The sequence below is a fragment of the Mustelus asterias genome, chromosome 11 (genome assembly GCF_964213995.1).
Source record: "Mustelus asterias chromosome 11, sMusAst1.hap1.1, whole genome shotgun sequence".
NCBI lineage: Eukaryota > Metazoa > Chordata > Chondrichthyes > Carcharhiniformes > Triakidae > Mustelus > Mustelus asterias.
In genome coordinates this window covers 29,172,312-29,196,306 of record NC_135811.1, presented here as the reverse complement: position 1 = coordinate 29,196,306, position 23,995 = coordinate 29,172,312, and the positions used below count along the sequence as shown (strand labels likewise).

General features: G+C 39.8%; 1 protein-coding gene across 8 annotated transcripts in view; it reads left to right on the top strand.

Moving 5' to 3' along the window:
- ate1 (arginyltransferase 1) overlaps positions 1-23,995 on the top strand; it is a 250,584-nt gene that overhangs the window by 12,181 nt on the left and 214,408 nt on the right. For all 8 annotated transcript variants that reach the window (XM_078223360.1, XM_078223355.1, XM_078223357.1 and 5 more), the window contains exons 4-6: positions 9,343-9,443; positions 12,607-12,852; positions 20,622-20,869. In XM_078223360.1, the coding sequence (XP_078079486.1) occupies positions 9,343-9,443; positions 12,607-12,852; positions 20,622-20,869 (595 nt within the window). The remainder of the gene's footprint in view (positions 1-9,342; positions 9,444-12,606; positions 12,853-20,621; positions 20,870-23,995) is intronic.

The window sequence follows — 23,995 nt, the reverse complement described above, 5'->3', positions numbered from 1 at the left end:
GAGGTATTGCACTTTGGAAGGACAAACCAAGGTAGAACATACAAGATAAATGGCAGGACACTGAAGAGTGCAGTAGAACAGAGGGATCTGGGAATACAGATACATAATTCCCTAAAAGTGGCGTCACCGGTAGATAGGGTTGTAAAGAGTGCTTTTGGTACATTGGCCTTTATAAATCAAAGTATTGAGTATAAGAGTTGGAATGTTATGGTGAGGTTGTATAAGACATTGGTGAGGCCGAATTTAGAGTATTGTGTGCAGTTTTGGTCACCTAAATACAGGAAGGATATTAATAAGGTTGAAAGAGTGCAGAGAAGGTTTACAAGGATGTTGCCAGGACTTGAGAAACTGAGTTACTGAGAAAGGTTGAATAGGTTAGGACTTTATTCCCTGGAGCATAGAAGAATGAGGGGAGATTTGATAGAGGTGTATAAAATTATGATGGGTATAGATAGAGTGAATGCAAGCAGGCTTTTTCCACTGAGGCTAGGGGAGAAAAAAACTAGAGGTCATGGGTTAAGGGTGAAGGGGGAAAAGTTTAAAGAGAATATTAGGGGGGGGCTTCTTCACACAGAGAGTGGTGGGAGTGTGGAATGAGCTGCCAGATGAAGTGGTGAATGCGGGCTCACTTTTAACATTTAAGAAAAACTTGGACAGGTACATGGATGAGAGGGGTGTGGAGGGATATGGTCCAGGTGCAGTTCAGTGGGACTAGGCAGAAAAATGGTTCGGCACAGCCAAGAAGGGCCAAAAGGCCTGTTTCTGTGCTGTAATGTTCTATGGTTCTATTTGTCCAATTCCCTTTGGAATCTGTATCCACCACTCTATCAGGCAGCGCACTCCAAATCCAGACCACTTGTTGTCTAAAAAAGTTCTTCCTCATGTTGTATCTGGCTCTTAAACTAAGCAACTTAAATCTATGTTTTCTGCTTAAATTGGGAACAATATCTCTTTATTTATTCTTATCTAAACCGTTCATAATTTGAAAATCATCAAATCGCCTCTGCTCCAGGTAGAACAAGCTTAGCTTTTCAAAGTAATTGTGATTTAACATCCCTGGAACCATTCTAGTAAACCATTTTGCACCCTTTTCCAAGACTTTGTATCTTTCCTAAAGTGTGTTTCCATGATTGGACACCACACGCACTTAATATTCCCTTTAAAATTTTCCCCCTTCACCCTTAACCCATGTCCTCTAGGTATCAAATTAGTGTTTTATGCAATTTTAGTATAACTTCCTGGCTTTTGTACTCTATACCTCTATTTATGAAGCCCAGGATCCCAGATGTTTCAATCACATTTTTTTGACTGTACATGAAACCCCCAGGTCTCCTTGTTCTTGCATCCTCATTAATATCCAGTACTGAGTAAGCAGAAATTTTCTCCAGTTGGAAAAACTGAAGTCATTGTTTTTGATCCCCACCACAATCTCTGTTCCCCAGCGATCATCTCCAGCCCTCTCCCTAATAACTGTCTGAAACTAAACCAGACAGTTCACAACCTTGGTGTCATGTTTCCCCCAAAGTGGACTTCTGAGTATATATCCATGCCGCTACTAAGATTACCTATTTCCACTTCCATGACACTGCCTGACTTTGCTGATCAGCTGCTGAAACCCTCAATTATGCCTTTGGTGCCTCAGGACTTGAATATTTCAATGCACTTTGAGCTGGTCTCGCACATTCTGTCCTTCATAAACTTCAGGCCATCCAAAATTCTGTTGCCCGTGTTACTTGCAGCAAGTTCTGTTCTCCTATCACCCATGCGCCTGCTGACTTCCATTGTACTCGGTCAAGTAATGCCTTGATTTAAAAATTCTCATCCTTGTTTTCAAATCTCTCCATGGCTTTGCTGCTGTCTATCTCCTACAGCCCCACAATCCTTCAATTTATCTGCAGTCCTCTCATTCTGCTCACTTGAGCAACCGTGATTTTGATTGTTCCATGATTGGTGGCTGTGTCTTCAGTGCCTTGGCCCTCAGCTGTGAAATTCCCTCCCTAAATCTGTCTGACTCTCGACCTCTCTTTCTTTAAGACGCTCCTTGAAACCTACCTCTTTAATCAAACTTCTGTGGCTCATTGTCTAATTTTGTTTTATAACACTCTTGTGAAGTGACTTCGGACGTTTTATTACTTTAAAGGTATTGTTTCAATATAAGGTCGTCCTATGGTCTCCTTGCTCTTCCAACTAAAACTCTGCACTGAGTTTCATCTGTCATACGTTTGTCCTTCGCACTGGCATGGTCATATCCTCTTGCTATCTATTCCTGTCCCTGACACTGTTTGCTACACTTCCAAGTTTGCCTCTTGGGTAGATTTCAAAATTATGTTATGTGCCCAAATCCAAACCATTGATGGATACCAAAGACAGTAGTGGCCCAAGTACTGAATCTTGGGGAACACTGTGTGTATCTCCCTCCATTTTGTAAAACAGCCATTTACAACTCCTTGCTTTCTATCTCTCAGCCAATTTTGTATCCATGCTGCTCTCTTGCCTGTGGGCTTCAATTTTGAAACACCTGTTGGAGGTTTATCTGCACAATATCAGCTGTTTCAGATGTATGGTCAGGAAAGAGGCCTTTGGATGGGTGCAATTCAATTTCACCAAAATGACACCAGACCATAAAGGATTAAATTATGAAGATGTGTTAAATAAATCTCACTTGTGTTCTTTCAAATTCAGGAGGTTGAGGGGTGATTTAATTGAGGTATTTGAAATGGGGTAGACAAAGAGAAGCTATTTCATGGGATGTGGTGTAGAGTTGGTAAAATGGAACGGAGATGCAGATCAACCGTAATCTAATTGAATGGCTGATTGAGAGGCTGAATGGCCTACTCTTGTTCCTATGAACGCACTTTCTTAGGCCCACACCATCTACACAAAAGAAAAGGCAAATTAGCATTACAGGTATTTTACAATGAAATACAGCAACAAAAAATTTCAGACTTTAACTCGAAATTATGCCCTGTAAAATCCCCTTTATTGATTACACTAGTCCCAGCCTCTCACCTAGGTTTAAAATAAATACTGTACCTCTTGTGTATTAAGTATCATGAAATGCAATTTGTGAACATTTTGATTTGTGAGCTGTACTTGAACAGTTTCATAAAAGCATACAGCTTTAAATTTGTGTAACAAGTTATTGTCACAAATGTTATTATGCCTTGAAGGTCATGATGCAGAATGTGTATTGATATTTTCCAAACTAAGTTGTATATAGGACTGCTATAAGCAACAACCTGACCAGTGATTCTTTATTAAAGTTAAGCTTTTGGTTGCCTTCAAACCTCAGTATTGTGCCTGATTCGAGCTTTGGTTTTCTTCCATGCTCTGAAATTTCTAAAGATCCTACTTAAATTATTTAGACTTCGTTGAAACTTCATTAAAAAAAAATGTTTTGCTGCGTGTTTTTCCATTTTCTTCCTGATAGCTCTTGAGCTTTGTGCATTTTTTTTTCTCTCTCTCTCTCTCTACCTTCCCTCCCCCCTTTTCTCTGCACATGAGTCAATAAATGATAGGGATTAAATGGGGTAGACATTTCCTCTGCACTCGAGTCAGTAAATAACAGTACAATAGTGTCAGTTGACCCCCTTGTCTGGAATGATGTTTCCTTGTATCGAAGGCTTGTGTGTTTGTTTATTGCTCAATTATTCCAAATCACTGAGAAGATTCACTATTAAGTGTTTGCAATCAGATCCTGATTGAAAGGAATGAGTGAAGTATGTGCTTCTAGAGGGGGGAAAATGGGATTAGGTTTGGAGCTTGTTGATGATTATGACTCTGAGGAGGTGTGTCAACATACAGGCAAGGACGTGAAATTCAAACTTGCATGCAGTTCTATACTGTAGACAGATTGCATCTTAGAGTACGAGCATATTGGTTAAAAATTCCTGGTAGTTTTCCACTTTAGAAATACTCGACAGTTTGTGGATTTTTTTTTGAACAATAATTTGCGGTTCCATTATTTATTGTTCTTGGCCTGCATTCAGATATCCCAATAAATCAACGAAGTCCAAAGTTAGTTTCAAGTATTGGAATTTTTACATGTGTGTGTATATACACCGTTAACATATTTTAGAAATCTGAGTTCCTAATTATGCAATAAATTAACACCCTGTGTATAATTACCACTTTGTCAACATGCCTTGTCTCGGGTTTTGAGAGTTGTATACTTCATAGAAACATAGAAAATAGGAGCAGGAAGAGGCAGTTTGGCCTTTCGAGCCTGCTCCGCGATTCATTATGATCATGACTGATCATCCAACTCAATAGCCTGATCCTGCCTCTTTCCCCCATCCTTTGATTCCCTTCACCCCAAGTGCTTATCCAACTGTTTCTTGAAAACGTACAATGTTTTAGCCTCAACTACTACATGTGGTCATGAATTCCACTGGCTGACCATTCTCTAGGTGAAGAAATTTCTCCTCATCTCTGTCCTAAACAGTCCACCCTATATCCTCAGACTGTGACCCCTGGTTCTGGACACCCCCACCATTGGGAACATATTTCTTGCATCTACCCTGTCTAGTCCTGTTAGAATTTTATTGGTTTCTATGAGATCCTCCCCCTTATTCTTCTGAACTCCAGTGAATACAATCCTAACCGACTCAATCTTTCCTCATTGCATCCTGCCATCCCACAAGTCAGCCTGGTAAACCTTCTCTGCACTCTCTCTAAAGCAAGAATATCCCTCCTCAGATAAGGAGACCAAAACTGCACACCATATTCCAGGCGTGACCTCACCAAGCCCCTGTATAATTGCAGCAATGATGTGGAGATGCCGGCGTTGGACTGGGGTAAACACAGTAAGAAGTTTAACAACACCAGGTTAAAGTCCAACAGGTTTATTTGGTAGCAAAAGCCACACAAGCTTTCGAGGCTCTAAGCCCCTTCTTCAGGTGAGTGGGAATTCTGTTCACAAACAGAACTTATAAAGACACAGACTCAATTTACATGAATAATGGTTGGAATGCGAATACTTACAACTAATCCAGTCTTTAAGAAACAAAACAATGGGAGTGGAGAGAGCATCAAGACAGGCTAAAAAGATGTGTATTGTCTCCAGACAAGACAGCCAGTGAAACTCTGCAGGTCCACGCAACTGTGGGGGTTACAGATAGTGTGACATGAACCCAATATCCCGGTTGAGGCCGTCCTTGTGTGTGCGGAACTTGGCTATCAGTTTCTGCTCAGCGACTCTGCGCTGTCGTGTGTCGCGAAGGCCGCCTTGGAGAACGCTTACCCGAATATCAGAGGCCGAATGCCCGTGACCGCTGAAGTGTTCCCCAACAGGAAGAGAACAGTCTTGCCTGGTGATTGTCGAGCGGTGTTCATTCATCCGTTGTCGCAGCGTCTGCATAGTTTCCCCAATGTACCATGCCTCGGGACATCCTTTCTTGCAGCGTATCAGGTAGACAACGTTGGCCGAGTTGCAAGAGTATGTACCGTGTACCTGGTGGATGGTGTTCTCACGTGAGATGATGGCATCTGTGTCGATGATCCGGCACGTCTTGCAGAGGTTGCTGTGGCAGGGTTGTGTGGTGTCTTGGTCACTGTTCTCCTGAAGGCTGGGTAGTTTGCTGCGGACAATGGTCTGTTTGAGGTTGTGCGGTTGTTTGAAGGCAAGAAGTGGGGGTGTGGGGATGGCCTTGACGAGATGTTCGTCTTCATCAATGACATGTTGAAGGCTCCGGAGGAGATGCCGTAGCTTCTCCGCTCCGGGGAAGTACTGGACAACGAAGGGTACTCTGTCCACTGTGTCCCGTGTTTGTCTTCTGAGGAGGTCGGTGCGGTTTTTCGCTGTGGCGCGTTGGAACTGTTGATCAATGAGTCTAGCGCCATATCCTGTTCTTATGAGGGCATCTTTCAGCGTCTGGAGGTGTCTGTTGCAATCCTCCTCATCCGAGCAGATCCTGTGTATACGGAGGGCTTGTCCGAAGGGGATGGCTTCTTTAACGTGTTTAGGGTGGAAGCTGGAGAAGTGGAGCATTGTGAGGTTATCCGTGGGCTTGCGGTACAGTGAGGTGCTGAGGTGACCGTCCTTAATGGAGATGCGCGTGTCCAAGAATGCAACCGATTCCGGAGAGTAGTCTATGGTGAGCCTGATGGTGGGATGGAACTTCAGCGGTCACGGCATTCGGCCTCTGATATTCGGGTAAGCGTTCTCCAAGGCGGCCTTCGCGACACACGACAGCGCAGAGTCGCTGAGCAGAAACTGATAGCCAAGTTCCGCACACACAAGGACGGCCTCAACCGGGATATTGGGTTCATGTCACACTATCTGTAACCCCCACAGTTGCGTGGACCTGCAGAGTTTCACTGGCTGTCTTGTCTGGAGACAATACACATCTTTTTAGCCTGTCTTGATGCTCTCTCCACTCCCATTGTTTTGTTTCTTAAAGACTGGATTAGTTGTAAGTATTCGCATTCCAACCATTATTCATGTAAATTGAGTCTGTGTCTTTATAAGTTCTGTTTGTGAACAGAATTCCCACTCACCTGAAGAAGGGGCTTAGAGCCTCGAAAGCTTGTGTGGCTTTTGCTACCAAATAAACCTGTTGGACTTTAACCTGGTGTTGTTAAACTTCTTACTGTAATTGCAGCAAGACATCCTGCTCCTGCACTCAAATTCTCTCGCTTCGAAGGCCAACAAACCATTTGCCTTTTTTAGTGCCTGCTGCACCTGCAAGCTTACCTTCAATGACTGGTGTACAAGGACACTCGGGTCTCGTTGCACATTCCCCTCTTCTAATTTATGGCCATTCAGATAGTAATCTGCCTTCCTCATTTTGCTACTCAAGTGGATAACCTCACATTTATCCAAATTGTACTGCATCTGCCATTCATTTGCCCAAGTCACACTGAAGAATCTTCTCACAGCTCACCCTCCCATCCAGCTTTGTGTCATCTGCAAATTTGGAGATATTAAATTGTGTTCTCATCTGAATCATTTTTTATATAGTGAATAACTGGGGTCCCAGCATTGATTCCTGCAGTACCCCACAAGTCACTGCCTGCCATTTGGAAAAAGACCCATTTATTCCTCCTCCTTTTTTCCTGTCTGTCAACCAGTTTTCTATCCATCTCAAACACAGTACCCCAATCCTATGTGCTTTAATTTTGCATGCTAATCTCTTGTGTGACTTTATCGAAAGCCGCCTTAAAATCCAAATAAACCCACATCCACCTGTCTCCCTCTCACAAAGTCTACTTGTTACATCCTCAAAGAATTCCAGTAGATTTGTCAAACATGATTTCCCTTTCATAAATCCATGCTGACTCTGTCCGATCCTGCCCCAGTTTTCCAACTGTTTTGCTATAAAATCTTTGATAATTGATTCTAGAATTTTCCCCACTACTGATGTCAGGTTCACCGGTCTATAAATCCCTGTTTTCTCTCTACCTCCCTTTTTAAGTAGTGGAGTTACATTACCCACCCTCCAATCTGTAGGAACTGTTCCAGAGTCTATAGAATCTTGGAAGATGAGCACCAGTGCATCCACTATTTCTCGGGCCACTTCTTTAAGTACGCTGGGATGTAGATTATCAGGCCCCGGGGATTTATAGGCCTTCAATCCCACTAGTTTTCCCAACAACATTTCTCGACTACTGATCTCCTTCAGTTCCTTCCTCTAATTAAACTCTGTGTTCCCCAACATTTCTGGTATCTTATTTGTGTCCTCCTTTGTGAAGAAGTATGTGTTCAGTTGGTCAGCCATTTCTTTGCTTTCCCTCTTATAAATTCCCCTGTTTCTGACTGTAAGGGACCGATATTTGTCTTCACCAATCTTTTTCTCCTTGCATACCTATAGAAACTTTTACAGTCAGTTTTTATGTTCCCCGCCAGCTTACTCTCGTACTCTATTTTCCCCTTCTTAATCATTCCTTTGGGCATAGAATCCCAGAATCCTTACCGTGCAGAAGGAGGCCATTCAGCCCAAAGATCCTGCACTGACAACAATCCCACCCAGGCCCTATCCCCGTAACCCCATGTATTTACCCTGCTAGTCCCCCTCACACTAAGGGGCAATTTAGCATGGCCAATCCACCTAACCGGCACATCTTTGGAGTGTGGGAGGAAACCAGAGCACCCGGAGGAAACCAGAGCACCCAGAGGAAACCCACACAGACACGAGGGGAATGTGCAAACTCCACACGGACAGTGACCCGAGGCTGGAATTGAACCCGGGTCCCTGGTGCTGTGAGGCAGCAGTGCTAACCACTGTGCCACAGTGCCGTCCTCTTTTGCTAAATTCCAAACTGCTCCCAATCCTCAGGTCAGTTGTTTTTCCTGGCCAATTTGTATGCCTTTCCCTTGAATCTAATACTATCTTTAATTTACGTTGTAAATCGTGGTTCGGACAGTTTTCCAGTTTTACTTTTGTGCCAGACAGGAATAAACAATTGTTGCAGTTTGCCCATGGGCTCCTTGAATGTTTGCCACCGTCATCCCTTTAAGTAATGTTTCCCATTCTATCATAATCAACTTGTGCCTCATATCATCGCAGTTTCCTTTATTAAGATTCAGGACCCTAGTCTCAGAATGAGCTACATCACTCTCCATCTTGATGAAAAATTCTATCATGTTATGGTCGTTTGTCCCCAAGGGGTCTCACACAACTAGATTGCTAATTATTCTTGTATTCTTATATTAATAAGCTTGATGTTTATTATAGTTGAAACATATTTGGTTAGCTGGTTAAATTTAATGGCTATTTATTGAATGCTACATTTGGGTAAGATCTTTGCTGAAATTTTGGACCATTTTATTCATTGAAAGATTTTACTCTGAGTCAGTCATCACTCCAAAGATGTGCAGGTTAGGTTAACTGGCCATGCTAAATACCTCTTAGCATCAGGGGGATTAGCAGAATAAAAATATGGGGATTGGGCCTGAGTGGGATTGTTGTCGGTGCAGGCTTGATGGGCCAAATGGCATCCTTCTGCACTGTAGGTATTCTATCATTCTATGATAGTCATCCAGCAACTAACATTAGGAAAGAATGGTGTCAGTTATTGAAGAATTTTCAGTATAAATGCATGGGATAATCTGATCCATGCACATGCTCACTTCCACAGAGTATAAGAACATCCATTATTCACCACTGTATGAAAATGATGGCTAATTTTAAAACCCAAAATATCAATTTGTTTTAGTCACTTTGGACCATATTTACAGTATGTGCTTGGGTTTCAGCTATAATGTAATAATTTTGATAGTCATTCCTGAGAATGATGTATCAAAAAACAGCCAGTATATCAGAGACAAATTACTTCTGATTATTTTTGATCAGCAATTCCCTGAAAAATCATCACAACATTTTTATGCTGTTGTCTTCCCAGATGTAATATCTTGGATTTTAAAATTTCTAAGTCCTCAAAGAAAGTATTAAAGAAGATGACCCGGTTTCTTTCCAAAGGAGAAATAGCGAAAGGAGGTGATGGTAAGTATACTGCATTGTTTTACTGACTGCTGTAACTCCAATAAATTCAGTTCTGATATGTTGAGCCGACTGCGTTATCCCATATCCTTTGCTTGACACTTCATGTTATTTCCTGCCTCCCTTCCAAACTTCTCTGTTTTAGAAGACAGTGACTTGTTTTGAGGCAAAATTCATGGGTGCCAGTGAGATTCGTATCTCTGCCACTGGCAGAGATTCTTGTGTGAGTCAAGCTGTCAGTGAGGCTATGAAGGTAAACCTGAACTTGTCTTCACTGAGTGCCTCCCCAATGTGATCACTAATGGAATCCCAGCTGAGTTTAGTTGCTCTATCTGCCCATCCTCCGAGCACCAGCCTCAGGAAAGCGAGGCCAATTGCTGCACCATGATCGTACCTTTGGTGAAATCAGTTATCTCTGCCCAGGCAAGTGCTTGAAGCTGTTGAGATTCCTGATCCTGTATGTTTCATTCCTTATCATGTTATTCAGTAGATTGTCAAAAGTGCTGTAATTTAGAAAGTAAGATGTGCCTATTTTCAACATATCGTAACTATGTAAATAGGTTACCACCACAATCTCACATCTGAAAATAAGGTGGTACTTTATAAACTAAAATTAACCATTTAATTATTTGATGCTATGGATTGGTACCAATAACAGAAATATACTGCATTTTTAACAAATACAAATTCAATTTGCTGCTGCCAAATATAAGTGGATATATTATTCCAGAGCCAGAGTTCCTATTTCAAAATTGCCTGGGAATCTTTCAGTGATAATTTCAGGTTTCAGTGAGTGTAACAATCAAAGAAATAAGAGTTGGAAGCTTGGTGCAAGTTTTTATGTATAAGGACAAACTTGCTGTTTTTGATATAGATTCTGTAACCACCAGCAAGAGTGTTTTTTTTCTATAAATCACTTTTCAGATTGGAAAGACACCATCACTTCAGAGAAAGAAAGAAATAGACGTCAAATGCCCTGAGAAACCAAGGCCACCTTCTCAGTGCTAGTAAATGACAGAGCTGCCTTTGTGTAGCTAAACCTCACTTTCCTTGCCCAATGTCCTTGAGTCACAGATGTCTGATTTTTAATTAGTTGATCTTGCATACCAAATTGTTGCTTTAAAACTAGTACTGGATAAGAATAAAATATGAGAGTCTTTTTAACCGTATGCATTTCCAATTTTCATAGATTAATGGAATTTTGAAATCCAATGGACAAAGCAATAGTAAAAATTCTGGAATACCATTTAATACAAATAGAAGCTAACTCATCAGTCACTAAGTTGTGTCTCTGAACACATCCTTTACATGTCATAAAACACTTTTATTTTTATGCGAACATAGGGACAGGTGTACGCTGTTCAGCTGCTCAAAACTGTTTTGTCAGTTAATTAGATCATGGCTGATCTATATCTCAATTCAATCTATCCAACTTGGTTTCATAACCCTTAATATTCTTACCAAGCACAAAGTTATCAGTCTCAGTTAGGAAATATTCAATTGATTTCAGTTCAGTTTTTTTGGGGGGAGAGGAGTCCAGATTTACACTACCTTTGATGTGAAGAAGCTGGATATCACCCTTGAATGGCTGAGTGTTAAATTTAACATTATGTCCTGAATTTTCCCACCAGAGGACATTGTTTCTATTTATCACATCACTTAATCTTCTGAAACACTTGAATTAGATCATCTATTTTAATCTTTCATAATCAAGGGAATACAAGTCTGGTCTCTGTAACCTGGATGAACCTGCACTCAATCCTCTCCGAGGCCAATGTATGTTTTGAGGTATTGCCCAACATTGAGTGCAGTACTCCTGATGAGTCCTGACCAAGGCTCTGTACAATTGAAGCAGCGCTTCCTCCCTTTGTTTTCCAATTACCTTGAGTTGAAGGCCAACATCTCATTAACCTTTTGATTAGTTTTTGTATCTTGTGTATTAGCTTTTAGTGATTGTGTACCTGAACAGCCAAATCTGTTGGCTGCTTCACATCTCTTTAGGTCTTTCTAGGGTTCGAAGTGGAGAACCTCTCATTTCTCCACAATGAACTCCATCTGCCACAGTTTTGCTCACTCATTTCATCTATGTTGCTTTGTAACTTCCTACTCCATCTCTACAGCTTATTTTCCCTCTTAATTTATCAGAACTTGTCAATCGGGGTGCATTCCCTTTATCCCTACTACATATCTCTTGCCTCTCCACCATTTACCATATCACAAAATCACGTCCAATCTTTTTCTGATTTTCTCTTGTACAGAACCTTATTAAATGTTTTCTGGTGTCCACCTAGACAACCTGCATAGGCACTCCATAGGCATTTCCCTGTTGATTGTTAGTGACCTCATTGAAAATACTCTGAGATTATTCAGATATAACTTGTATGGTTTGATCAAGTGACAGTTCTACTGCATCATTCTCCTTTAATGTGGGTTGAAAAATGCTGAGTGTTGCTTGAATATTTATTTGTCAGGAAAGTTGAGTAAACGGCATCAATGATTTTCCATGATAAATGGGGATAATTTACTTCATTTAAAATTCTAAGATAGCATCAGTAGAACTAGTGGGCGGCACGGTAGCACAATGGTTAGCACTGCTGCATCACAGCTCCAGGGACCTGGGTTCGATTCCCGGCTTGGGTCACTGTCTGTGTGGAGTTTGCACATTCTCCTCGTGTCTGCGTGGGTTTCCTCCGGGTGCTCCGGTTTCCTCCCACAGTCCAAAGATGTGCGCGTTAGGTTGATTGGCCATGCTAAAATTGCCCCTTTGTGTCCTGAGATGCGTAGGTTAGAGGGATTAGTGGGTAAAATATGTAGGGATATGGGGGTAGGGCCTGGGTGGGATTGTGGTCGGTGCAGACTAGATGGGCCAAATGACCTCTTTCTGTACTGTAGGGATTCTATGATTCTATGAACTATTCCCTTCATATTTGGGAATGGATTTTCACCTTTGCTTATAAATAATGAGGTGATATTACTGGTGATTTGACTTGTAAAACTAAATATGCTTCAAAGTATGATTATTCTTTAAGGTGAAGATTGGAGAGTTAGAAGACAAAAAGCTTAAAATAGTTAGATATGTTTTAATGGTAATTGTGCATTTTGAAACTCTGATTAGTACCTCCACAATGATCTACCCTGTAATTATGTCTTTTCATGTGATATGAAGTTGAACCCATGGATTCTCACAGTGAAGACATTGGAATTGGTCATCAACCTGTCGCACATACCTCAGAGTTCAATATAGATATTGAGAAACCTTTGAAGATTGTGAGCCTTGAAGAACCCGAGTCGACTAAAATGCAGGAGAAGCCTCAATCGGGTGCTACTTGTGAAACAGGGGAACCAGGAGAAAAACATTCATCTGTGGAAGAAAACGTCTCCACTGAGTCAATTAAAAGTGTCCCCAAGCCAGGTCAGTTTTAAGATTTTGAATGACTTAAAGTGGAAGCTATTGTTCATGATTCTTGAAGCAATCTATCAGTTTTTAACATTTGCGGTAGTGTAGCTGATTGATCTGTTACGTTTAGTGTTTATACCAACTATCACTAAATGGAGACTAGTGAATTGAATTGTATGAAGTGTTTCTTGCTGGTTAGGAACTATGAAGAATAGATAAGCTAATCTTATTAATGCTGTGACAGTGGTCATTGAATAGGTCCATTGTTTCTCTTGATGGTATCTGAAAATGGCCACATAGCTTTTTTTTAAAGTTGTGACGTCTTAATTGTTTGTTCAAGCCATCCTTAACATCAGGTCATAAGCAAGGTCATGAGAGAAGTGAAGTTCATTAGTTAACATTCTAATTTTATTACATGGACATCTGGGATTTTGTACCACTGTTTCCAGATTCATATTTTGCTTTTACCCATTTATAATTAAGGCTGCTGATTTATGGTGACTGAGGAAAGTCAAATGATTATTTTATTGCATATGATTCAGGTTATCCAGAGCTTTTATTTGTATTTCACAAATTGCACTCCATGGCTCCTGAATCCCACCTACCAAAATCTGTCCTGCACCGTACAATTTAATTCCGTGTCTGATAATGGATGCTAGATTATACTCGCTAGCTAGTTTTTTTTAAAATCCGGTTTTAGAATGTAGTTGTCATTCAATCTCATTAAAAGGTTCCCCATTTCCTTCCTCTATTCAGCCTTTTGGTTCTCTTTCTGACCTGGCATGCCGAGGAGCTTTTTTAAGGTGTTTTTTCAGAGTTCCTCAGTGTTTTAAATTTGCTTCCTATTGCTTGGCTCTCTTTTTTTTTTGCAAAAATATACTTCGTTCATAAAATATCTAAAACATTTCAAATTGTAATTAGAGGAATGTTCAGATTTTCTACATCATGCTGCACTCTGAGGTGCTTCAATGCAATAAGAAGAATGTTACAAAATACACAAATTGCTCATTACAGCAAGTGCAGTGGTGTTCAAATTATCTGCAACGGTCATGTTGCACTCTGAGGTGCTTCAACACAGTTGAATTTAATGCAGTCAAGAACAAGCTTACAGTCCCTGAGTTCTACATGGTTACCAGCCGTTCAGTGTACTGTGGCTGAAAGGCCTTGCACACTGGCCTTTCCCTATTGCTTGGTTCTTATTTAAAAATAAATATTCCTTTCTCCGTTGCAAAGCCAAAGTACAGAATGCCAAAGTGCATCTCCTTGCTTGCTGCAAAAAACAATTCAAAATGAATCCAATCAAGATACTAGATCCACATTGACAAGGGCAGACGTTACACCTGATCCCGGACTTGATCCTACACTTGATCTTAGCCGAAAGGCTGAGAGGCCATTGCTTGGTTTTCATGCCAAGAACTGAGCTGTAGTTTAAAATGAGGGAGGATATGACCTTGTGTAGGTTGCTGTCTAATTATCTGTGCAGGCCTTCATGTACAGTGCAACTATCTACAGAAGGTGCAGGGGCCCCTCGAATTTATATTCCTACATGGGTCACAAATGTCAGAAGTAGAAAGGTAGGGGGGGAAATTGGGTGAAAATTTATACTTTAAAAGTTCGGATTTTCATTTAATGCAAATACAATGTTGAAGCTGAGTATGGAAAACACCATAAAAGATTGAACTGAGGGGCGGAGTGATATTGTTTAATTGATCATCTTAACTCTGGGTGGTCCAGCATCCTGGGAATGGAAAAGTCGTCTTAAGGAATTATGATTTTCATAAAACTTAAGAATATAATTTGTAGAATGTTATCCTACTGCAACTTACAATTTAAGGATTTATGAAAAAGAAACACTTGCATTTATATAGCACTTTTTCAAACCATCCAACATCTCAAAACATTTTATAGTGAATGAAACATTTTGGAAGTGTTGTCACTGCTGTAATGTAGAAAAGGTTGCAGCCAATTTGTGCACAGCAAACTCCTGCAACTGGCAATGTGACAATGAAGAGATGCCCTGTTATTTTGTGATGTTGATTGAACGATAAATATTTACCTGGACACTAGGAATAACTCTCCTGCTTTTGGAAATAGTCATGATGTGGAGATGCTGGCGTTGGACTGGGGTAAACACAGTAAGAGTTTTATATCCACTCCATCTGACGAAGGAGCAGCGCTCCGAAAGCTAATGGCATTTTCTACCAAATAAACCTGTTGGACTTTAACCTGGTGTTTGTTAGAACTCTTACTTTGGAAATAGTGCCATGGGATCTTTTACATCCATTCAAGTAGGCTGATAGGGCCTGAACTTAAGACGTTTCATTGGTAAGACGGCACCTCCAATAGTGCAGAACACACTGAGTACTGCTAAGGAGAGCCGGCCTATATGTTTTGTGCTGAAGCCCTAGAGTGTGACTTGAGCCGGAATCTCGAGACTCGAAGATGAAAGTGCCACCCATTAATGGTAACAATCTCACATTTCTTTTATGATATCGAGTGTTCACAAAAAATGTAAAGCTTTTAATGTAAGTATTAAAATAGGATCAAATATTGCATTTCAATCACCAATATCACTAGCTGAACAATATTTGTATTCAGAAGCAGTATTTGAAACATTGAATATTTCTGTTCAATTTGAGATTCAAGATTTTAATAAACTGAAATCACCAGCAGGTGGCAGTGAGGTACAACAATTTTACCTGAAAGTGAACTCCAAGGCAATGTAGGAGACCAGTACTTTTGCTGCATGTTTTTAGTTCGCTTTTTGCACATCTTTTGTTTAGTTTCAAAAAAAGATGTTGGAGGCAAAATAAATGTGGATGAATTGCTTCGCTTTTGCTTTACATAACTACTGAAAGCAGAATCTCCCAAACAATCCATATTACATCCCACTGTCACATTATTTTATTGTGTGTGTCCCGTCTCTCTCTCTCTCTCCCCCACCCCCCCCATGTCATATGAATTACTTACTGGAAACTTCACTGGGCAAAATTGATGAGCAGATTGGCGAAATGAGATTGGTGTTGAATTAACAGACTGGTTCATTTTGCAAATGGACATGAGCTGACTGAACACAAGTAACAATTCCTGGCTTTTTCCAGATTTTTACAATACTTTTAATAACACAACATAAACATGCAATACCATCCCAAATAATGGATGGAATATTTCATTTTGTTTCATTCCTTTTGGCGAACAAAACTAACCTGTTATTCCTTAGTTACCAGTTCTGAGCAAGATCTGCTTTCGGTTTAAAGTTTATTTATTAATGTCACAGGTAGGCTTACATTAATATTGCAGTGAAGTTACTGTGAAAATCCTCTAGTTGCCACACTCCAGCGCCTGTTCGAGTACACTGAGGGAGAATTTAGTATGGCCAATGCAACAAACCAGCTTGTCTTTCGGATTGTGGAAGGAAACCAGAATACCCGGAGGAAACCTGTGCAGACCCCACACAGACAGTGACCCAAACCGGGAATCAAACCCGGTCCCTGGCACTGTGAAGCAGCAGTGCTAACCACTGTGCCACCATGCTGCCTTTGTTAGGCTGAACGTGGATATCCCTGCCCTTCCACGAAAGGAATCTTAGCAGAAATCCTGGCAAGTGTCTCTGTTGTGCTCAAATCAATTCCATCCTATCAATATGTGAATGATCACTGAAATGTCGTTGTTTGATCCACGCTGATCAATACATCCTCATCTGAATTCTATTGTACCTCCTCCCAGCTATACAGCCCCAGGAGAGCTTAGTTTAACACAGTAGTAGCATTATTAACATTACACCAAGGTCCCTGCGGCAGCATAATTGGAAAGCTCAAAATGTAACGGCAGCCTTATGAGTTCGTAAGTTTTGTTTTATTTTACTTCGCTTGATTAAATTTTAGTTACATATCTGTTAAGTTTTTTTAAAAAAATCTTATTACTTGAAGAGTAAGGCATTGCTCTTTTTTGGTCAATTTGCTTAACGTTTGAGGTTGATTAGAGGAATTGAACTTTACTTTAATAAAATTATCTAAACAAGAGCTTCCATTTTGCGTTTTGAGGAAAGCCACTTTAAATAGGTCATTGCTCTCTTACTGTTCTTTTACAGTGCTCATAGTGTACATGCTTGAACTTTTCACTGGGAAAGGAATGACTGAGGGGTTTAAAAGTTAAAAATTTATTTATTAGTCACAATTTAGGCTTACATTAATACTGCAATGAAGTTACTGTGAAAATCCCCTAGTCGCCACATTCGGGTGTCTGTTCGGATATGCTGAGGGAGAATTTGGCATGGCCAATACACCTAACCAGCAAGTCTTTCGGACTGTGGGAGGAAACCGGAGCACCCCTAGGAAACCCACGCAGATACTGGGAGAACGTTCAAACTCCACACAGACTGTCACCCGAGGCCAGGATTGAACCCGGGTTCCTGGTGCAGTGAGGCAGCACTATGCCACACTGCTACCCATGCAATAGGGGCTTGTCTACAGATCTCCTATCAGTGGTGAGTGGGGTGCAAAAATGAGGAATTCTTAGAAGTACGTTGCAAAAGCAAAGTGATTATAATGGGTATTTTAATTTTCACATGGACTGAGAGAAGTCGAATAGTTCAAGTTGTAAAAGCTTCGCGATGAATAACGAGTGAGAATTGGTTAACAATGTGATGGTCGGGGAACATCTTAACAGTGATCGTGATACGATCAACTTTGGTATTAAGTTTGAAAGGGAAGAAAAGAGTCACACACCAAGGTTTTCAAGATAATTAGGTTGACTTTGAAGGGATGAGACTTAAACTTACCTCAGAGACAGTTTTTGAATCTCTCATCTCTTGGCATCTTAGAATTTGAAACTCTTCCAAGGCTGTTCTATAGTTAGATTTTCTTTAGGTTGCTGGATTTTGATTGTTTTAAGTACTTCACGGGTAGTAAAAGTGAAATATGATGGTGAATGTACAAGACACCACAATAAGAAAACTGGTGGTCCAATAAAGATACACGTCTACGTTGAATGCTGTTACTCATGAAGAATGGATATTCTGAAGTGTTTGACTTTTAAGATGGCTGTAATTGGAATTTTGGTATGCCAAACTGTTATGGTGGAATGTTTGAAAAGGTTAGTGCAGAATTTGATTGCTAAATAATGAAAGAAAAGTACTTTTTAAGACATACAAATAGGACTGTCCTGGTTGACCCCTTGTTTCAGCCTTTTCTTTCCATGTGGAACTTAGTTATTCCTATCATTTTATTTTTCTTTCCCTTGTCCAATGTCTTTCTCCTCACTCCCCACCTACATCTGGTACTCTTCCAATTGTGTTCCATTACTTTAACAGTGTCTAGTTTTCTGGCCCTCGCAACTCCTTTTCACTAAAGATGTCAAATTGTACAACAAGATGACCTTGACTGGACACCCAACCATCCCCATCCACCATCATCCTCCTCTGCCTGACTGTGCTTGCTCTTGCATTGCACCACTTCTCCTTTGACCCCATTCATTTCTTCCTAATAACAAGTGTTGATGCATGGGTTCTAGCTATGCCTGTCTTTGTATGGGATATGTGGAACATTCTTAGTTCTAGTTCCTCCCTCAGATTCCCTTCTCACCTCTTTTTTGAGGACATTTTTGACTGTCTTGATGCTATTTGTTGCTTTTACCTTGGGCTGGAAAATGTCATCAACTTTGCTTCCAATTTCTATCCTTCTCGCAACATCTCACAGCCCATTTTCAACTCTTGCTTTCCTTGACTTTCCTAACCTGACCCAGGAATAGAAATAATCAACAAATATTCATTATAAACCCATTGACTCCCAAGCTACCTTGACTATATTGCCTCCTACCCGACCACCTGTAAAGTCTCGAGACCTTACTCCCGGTTTCTCCATCTATGTCCCATCTGTTCTGTCAATGACACTTTCCATACCAGTGCTTCTACTATATATTTTCCCTTGATTGAGGAGCGCCCACCATTGTTGACAGGACCCTTGTTCATGTCCATTTCATTTGCCACATTTCTGCTTTCACCCCTTTGCCTCCATCCCAGAACCTCTGTTTCCTCTTGCTCTCACTTTCCATCCCTTCAGCCTCCACATCATTTTTCACTTTCCACTCCTCCAGCTTCCACATCATCAATTTTTGAATCCTTCTACCACCAGGCATGTCTTTGCCTGACCTTTCAGCATTTCAAAGAGATCCTTCACCTCATATCAATCTGATCCACTTCTCAATTGCCTACTATCCCAATGTACTATTTTCTCATTGACCAAGGGCCCATGCAATCCTTTCAGGTGGCACAGCAATCTCCTTGTATAACCTTGTATTTAGCATACTACATTTGCTGCTGATGATGGGTCTCCTCCATATTGGGAAGACTAATCACAGATTGAATGGCTGCTTTGTGGCACACTTTCATTTGTTTTGCAAATGTGGTTTCAAGCTTATAGTCATGTCATTTTAACTCTCCTCCCGCTCCACTCCTTGCACTGTTCCAGTGATGCTCAAAGTAAGGTGAAGCACAGTTGCTTCACCTTTTGATTAGGCACGCAATGGCCTTCTAGACTCAAAATTGAGTTCAACAATTTCAGATTGTAACTATTGCTCCCACCTTTCCTTTTTGGAAGACAATTGTTGGTGATGATTTTGCATTTTTCATTTATAGCTCCTTTAGATCTATATTTTGCTACTTTAATTGTCCCACCAACCACTCTTTATGTGATGCACCATCATGCCTTTTGCCATTTAATCTCTCTCGCCTTCCCTTTAGTTCTTTTCATTCTGTCTGAGATTGAACCAGACTGTTCGCAACCTTGGTGTCATAGTTGACCCTGAGATCCGTTTCCAACCACAAAGTCTCACCATCATTAAAATAGTCTATGTCCATCTCTGTAATATTACTTGAACCCATATCAGCTCATGTCTTTTTTAACCTCCAGATTTAAATGCTCTTTGGACTGTCACTTTCTACCCTCAGAAAAAACTGGAGGCTGCCCAAAATTACGCTGCCTGTGTCCTAACTTGCACACAAGTCCCATTCACCCTGTGCTTGCTCGCCTACATTGGCTCCTGGCAAAGCAATGTCTACATTTTTAAAAAAATCTTTGTTTTCAGATTCCTCCAACCCTTCCCAACCTCTAATCTCCTGCAACCACAAAATGCTTTGAGATACCTGCATTGATCTAATTCTGGCCTCTCCAGTATCCCTGATTTTGATCACACCACCATTAGTCGCCATGCTTTAGCTGCCAAAATCAAAGCTCTGAAAAATGCTCCCTAAACGTTTTGAACTCTGTACCTCTGTTTCCTCCTTTAAAATTCTCCTTAAAACATATCTCTCTGATCAAGCTTTTTGGTCATCTCCCCTAATATCTCTACATGGTTTGGTGTCCAATTTTGCTTGAAACATTTTGAAGTAAAGGAGCTGTATAAATACAAATTGATGGTTCACCCCTTCCCTCCTTTCCTGCCCATTTGACTTGTTTAAAATCTACTACATTAACTTTTTCCAGTGGCATTTTCCAGCCCTAGCAGCCAGTGGGATCTTCTGGTCCTGCCAAAGTCGACGTCCTGTGGTGGGATTCCTGGCGGTGGGATGGGCGAGTAAGCAACACATATGCTCGTAGGACTGGAATATCTCACTGGTCGGACCAATCGCTCGCCGTGAAGGAGGCCTGAAAATCCTGGCCCTGTTTTCATTATGGATATCCACAAAATGGAAAATTTTACTTTAACACTTGCTTCTTTGTTGTATTTCATCAAAATATACCCTATTTTAAGTTTTTTTTAAACCTAAGTTTTTCTCTTTACCAAAGGCAAAGGAGCAGATCCAAATAAACCCCCTTGCCGCAAAGCAAAAGATATTCGAAGGGAGATAAAATTGAAAAAACTACTTCAGAAGCAACAGCAGCAAGAAGAAAGTGCCGATGTGTCCCAAGAACCCTCTTGTGCCAACCCTTGTACTGTCCCATTGGAGCGCCATGTCCCTCAAACAAATCAGCCAAAATCATTGGAAGAATTCATTTCTGAGTCTTTAGCTCCAAACGCAGTACACCAACTAGAGGTACTTCATTAATTTCAGTTTGTTTACCTTCCTGGACCTTTTGTCCTTTTAATATTCTTATAGTAATTTCAGAAAAGTATATTTCAGATGTCTTCTCTTTAGTGTTATTAGTTATTTAACAAATTTGTTTTGACCATAGTATTTTAGTACCTTGTTGATGAAGATATACAGTTAATAAAATTATTTACAGCAATTTAACCTTTTATTGACCATTCAAAACTGCTCTTTTGAGTAGTTGAATTTTGCTTTGGATAGTTTGCTGTCATTTGCAAATTTATTCTTGAACAGATTTTGCACAAGTTTAGTCGCGTTTGCAATTAGTGTCAATTCAAAATAATGGATTTGTAGATGCACCCATTGCTAATGTTTTCCTTCACAACGCAATATAGTATTCTTACTTTTTCATCTTTTGCATAAGTGCTTTTTTCCTACATATATTTGATGGACTCCCAAGCTTTGTAGTAGGAGGGTTAGATTGTGCTTATCAAAAACATAAATAAATTTACCTTTAGCAGTGCCGTATTTATGAACTATTTTGGTAGCAAAGACTTTCCAAAATAGAGAAAGTTATAATGGGTAACATTCAAGAGCGTTTCATAACAAACTGCACTAAAACTAATATGACAAAAAAACTTGCTGCTCTTTTAGCTGAAAGTCTTGGAAATAGCACCTGTAACATTTCAAACATATCTACAGTACAGAAAAAAATTCGAATTGATTTGTTTTTTTTTTGCAAATCCAAATATTCACAAGGAGAAAAAGTTAGTTGCCTTATTGTTTCTTCAAACATCCCACACTATACTCTGAATAAATATGTATGAATGTAATTGACATGGCCTGCCACCTCTCAACATTCTTTATGGATGTTTTCAATGGTAATTGTGCCCAGACTGTTGCTGTGTTTATAGATGTCTATGATTTTCATAAGTGATGCCTGTTTTCACCCCTTAGTGGTGTCGGAGCTAAACTAGAATCTGACACAATGTACAAGCTTTTAAAAACCTAAATATTTGTCATTATTCATCTGTGTTTTGTGATTCTTATTCACTTGTTTTTGAAAATTATTTTCCAAACATTTTGAACCCATCATCAATTCGATGATGGGATTCTTCCAGCACAGCAATAAACATTTCAAGCTTTTTTCAAAAGGAGTTGGTTATAGGTCAGATTTTGGTATGGGCATGGTATTGTAAATCAGAATAACAAATTATCTAAACATAAAAGGTATAAATAAATAATTTGCACCCTCAGATAAATCAATAGAGGGCAGTGTTAGTGTGACAGCACATAAATGGGGAGGAGTTGAACGATTAGCAGGCCTCCTTGCAAATTGTTCCTTACAGGCAAATTGTTCCTTACAGACAAACTGAAGCTAAACATGCTTCAGTTCAGCATTGCTCAATGCTCCAATAATTGTATTCAACACGTAACTGAGGAAATTGGATGCATATATTATGGCTCATTAATATTCAAATGTTTCAAAACATACTTTTGATGAAGTTAAAAGGGCATTTTTTCCCCATTATGTACAAGTCCCAATGAAGCTTGCAAGCAAAATACATTAATAAAAGTTGACAAAATATATTAATGAAATAACTGATGGCTTATTCTTAGCCATATTGCTTAATGATTCTTTGCATTGTTTTTTTTATAAATCCTAATCTTAGAAAACACTAAATTTTTATTAGCTAACTGTTTATGTACAATTATACCTCTGCATTTAGAAGTACACTTTATAGCAATTTTCTTTGGAAACAAATAATAAGTAATAGGCCAAACCCACCTGTCGCTTTGGATTTGTTCTGAAATTTTATTGCATTATTTTAATGTATTATTGGAGAAGTTATTTAATGACTATTTGTGAACCTTTTGACAGAAACATTGATGATTTTGATTTCGCAGATTAAAAAGGAACAGTTGTATGAATCTCCGTGTTGTAGGTCTTGTCTTGAGGTAATTAGTTGTGTTGTGTGCTTCAAGTGGCTGAGAGGGTGAGCAGAGACGATCTGCCCTGTCTATTCTTTACTGCAGATGACTGAAACAATTGACTCAATTGTTTGAGAGCTTCACTTTTGCAAGGAATGACCTTGTCTTTGTTCTAACCCTTCTTGGATAGTACAGTTGAAATTAAAAATGTATGTTGTGGTTACTCATAACATCTATTCATGTTTTACTGAAATGCCTTTTTAGACTTTAATTGAAGTTTGCTTTTATTTAATTAGCTCAGCACCATACATCATTTGATGACTGAGAAGAAGTTTTGTTCTTTGTTATCCTACAACCCATAATGCTTAGTGTCATGTTGCAGCTAATGTGAGATGCAATGGTATTAATTTTTTTTAAAAATTGGTCGTTTGTTTTTAAGGTTTCCCTTTTTCTCTGCGTTTAAATCTTTCCAAATAGTGGCACCTTTTTAGGAAAATGCAAACACTCCAAGTTAGCAGTCTTTGACAATTTCTGAATATTTTGTCAAAATGTTAAAAGGTGAATAAAACTAAGCAATGATCACCTGCTTATCCAAGTATTACTTTTGTTGAAGTAACTCACTGTTTTGAGTTGGAAGTATTAATATTGCCTTCAAAGTGTTTACAATCTCAATTTGCCCTAATATAGAATACAGGCAAAATGTAGAAGTGTGAATGTTTGCTGATGATTGCAGTGTTCAGTTCTATTTACAACTGCTTGGATAATTAAGCAGTCAAGCCTACATACAGAAGAGCATGGACAACATTCAAGCTTGGGCTGATAAATGCCAAGCAATGACAATCTCCCAACAAAAGAAAATATAATGATCTCCCTTTGACATTCAATGGCATTACTATTGCTGAATTAACAACTTGTATAGTGCCTTTTATTAACAAAATGTCCTTGGGTGCTTCACAGCATTATGAAAGAACATTAAACACCAAGCCACATAGAGCGATATTAGGGAAATTGGCCAAAATCTTGGTCGGAGAGGTAGGTCACAAGAAGTTTCTTAAAGAAATAAAGAAGTAGAGAGTTTGAGATTTAGGGAGGGAATTCCAAATGTTGTGCCCAGGCAGCTGTAGACATGGCTACAAGTGGTGGAGCAATTAAAATTAGGGATGCACGTGAGGTCACAATGAGATGAACGCAGATATTTTG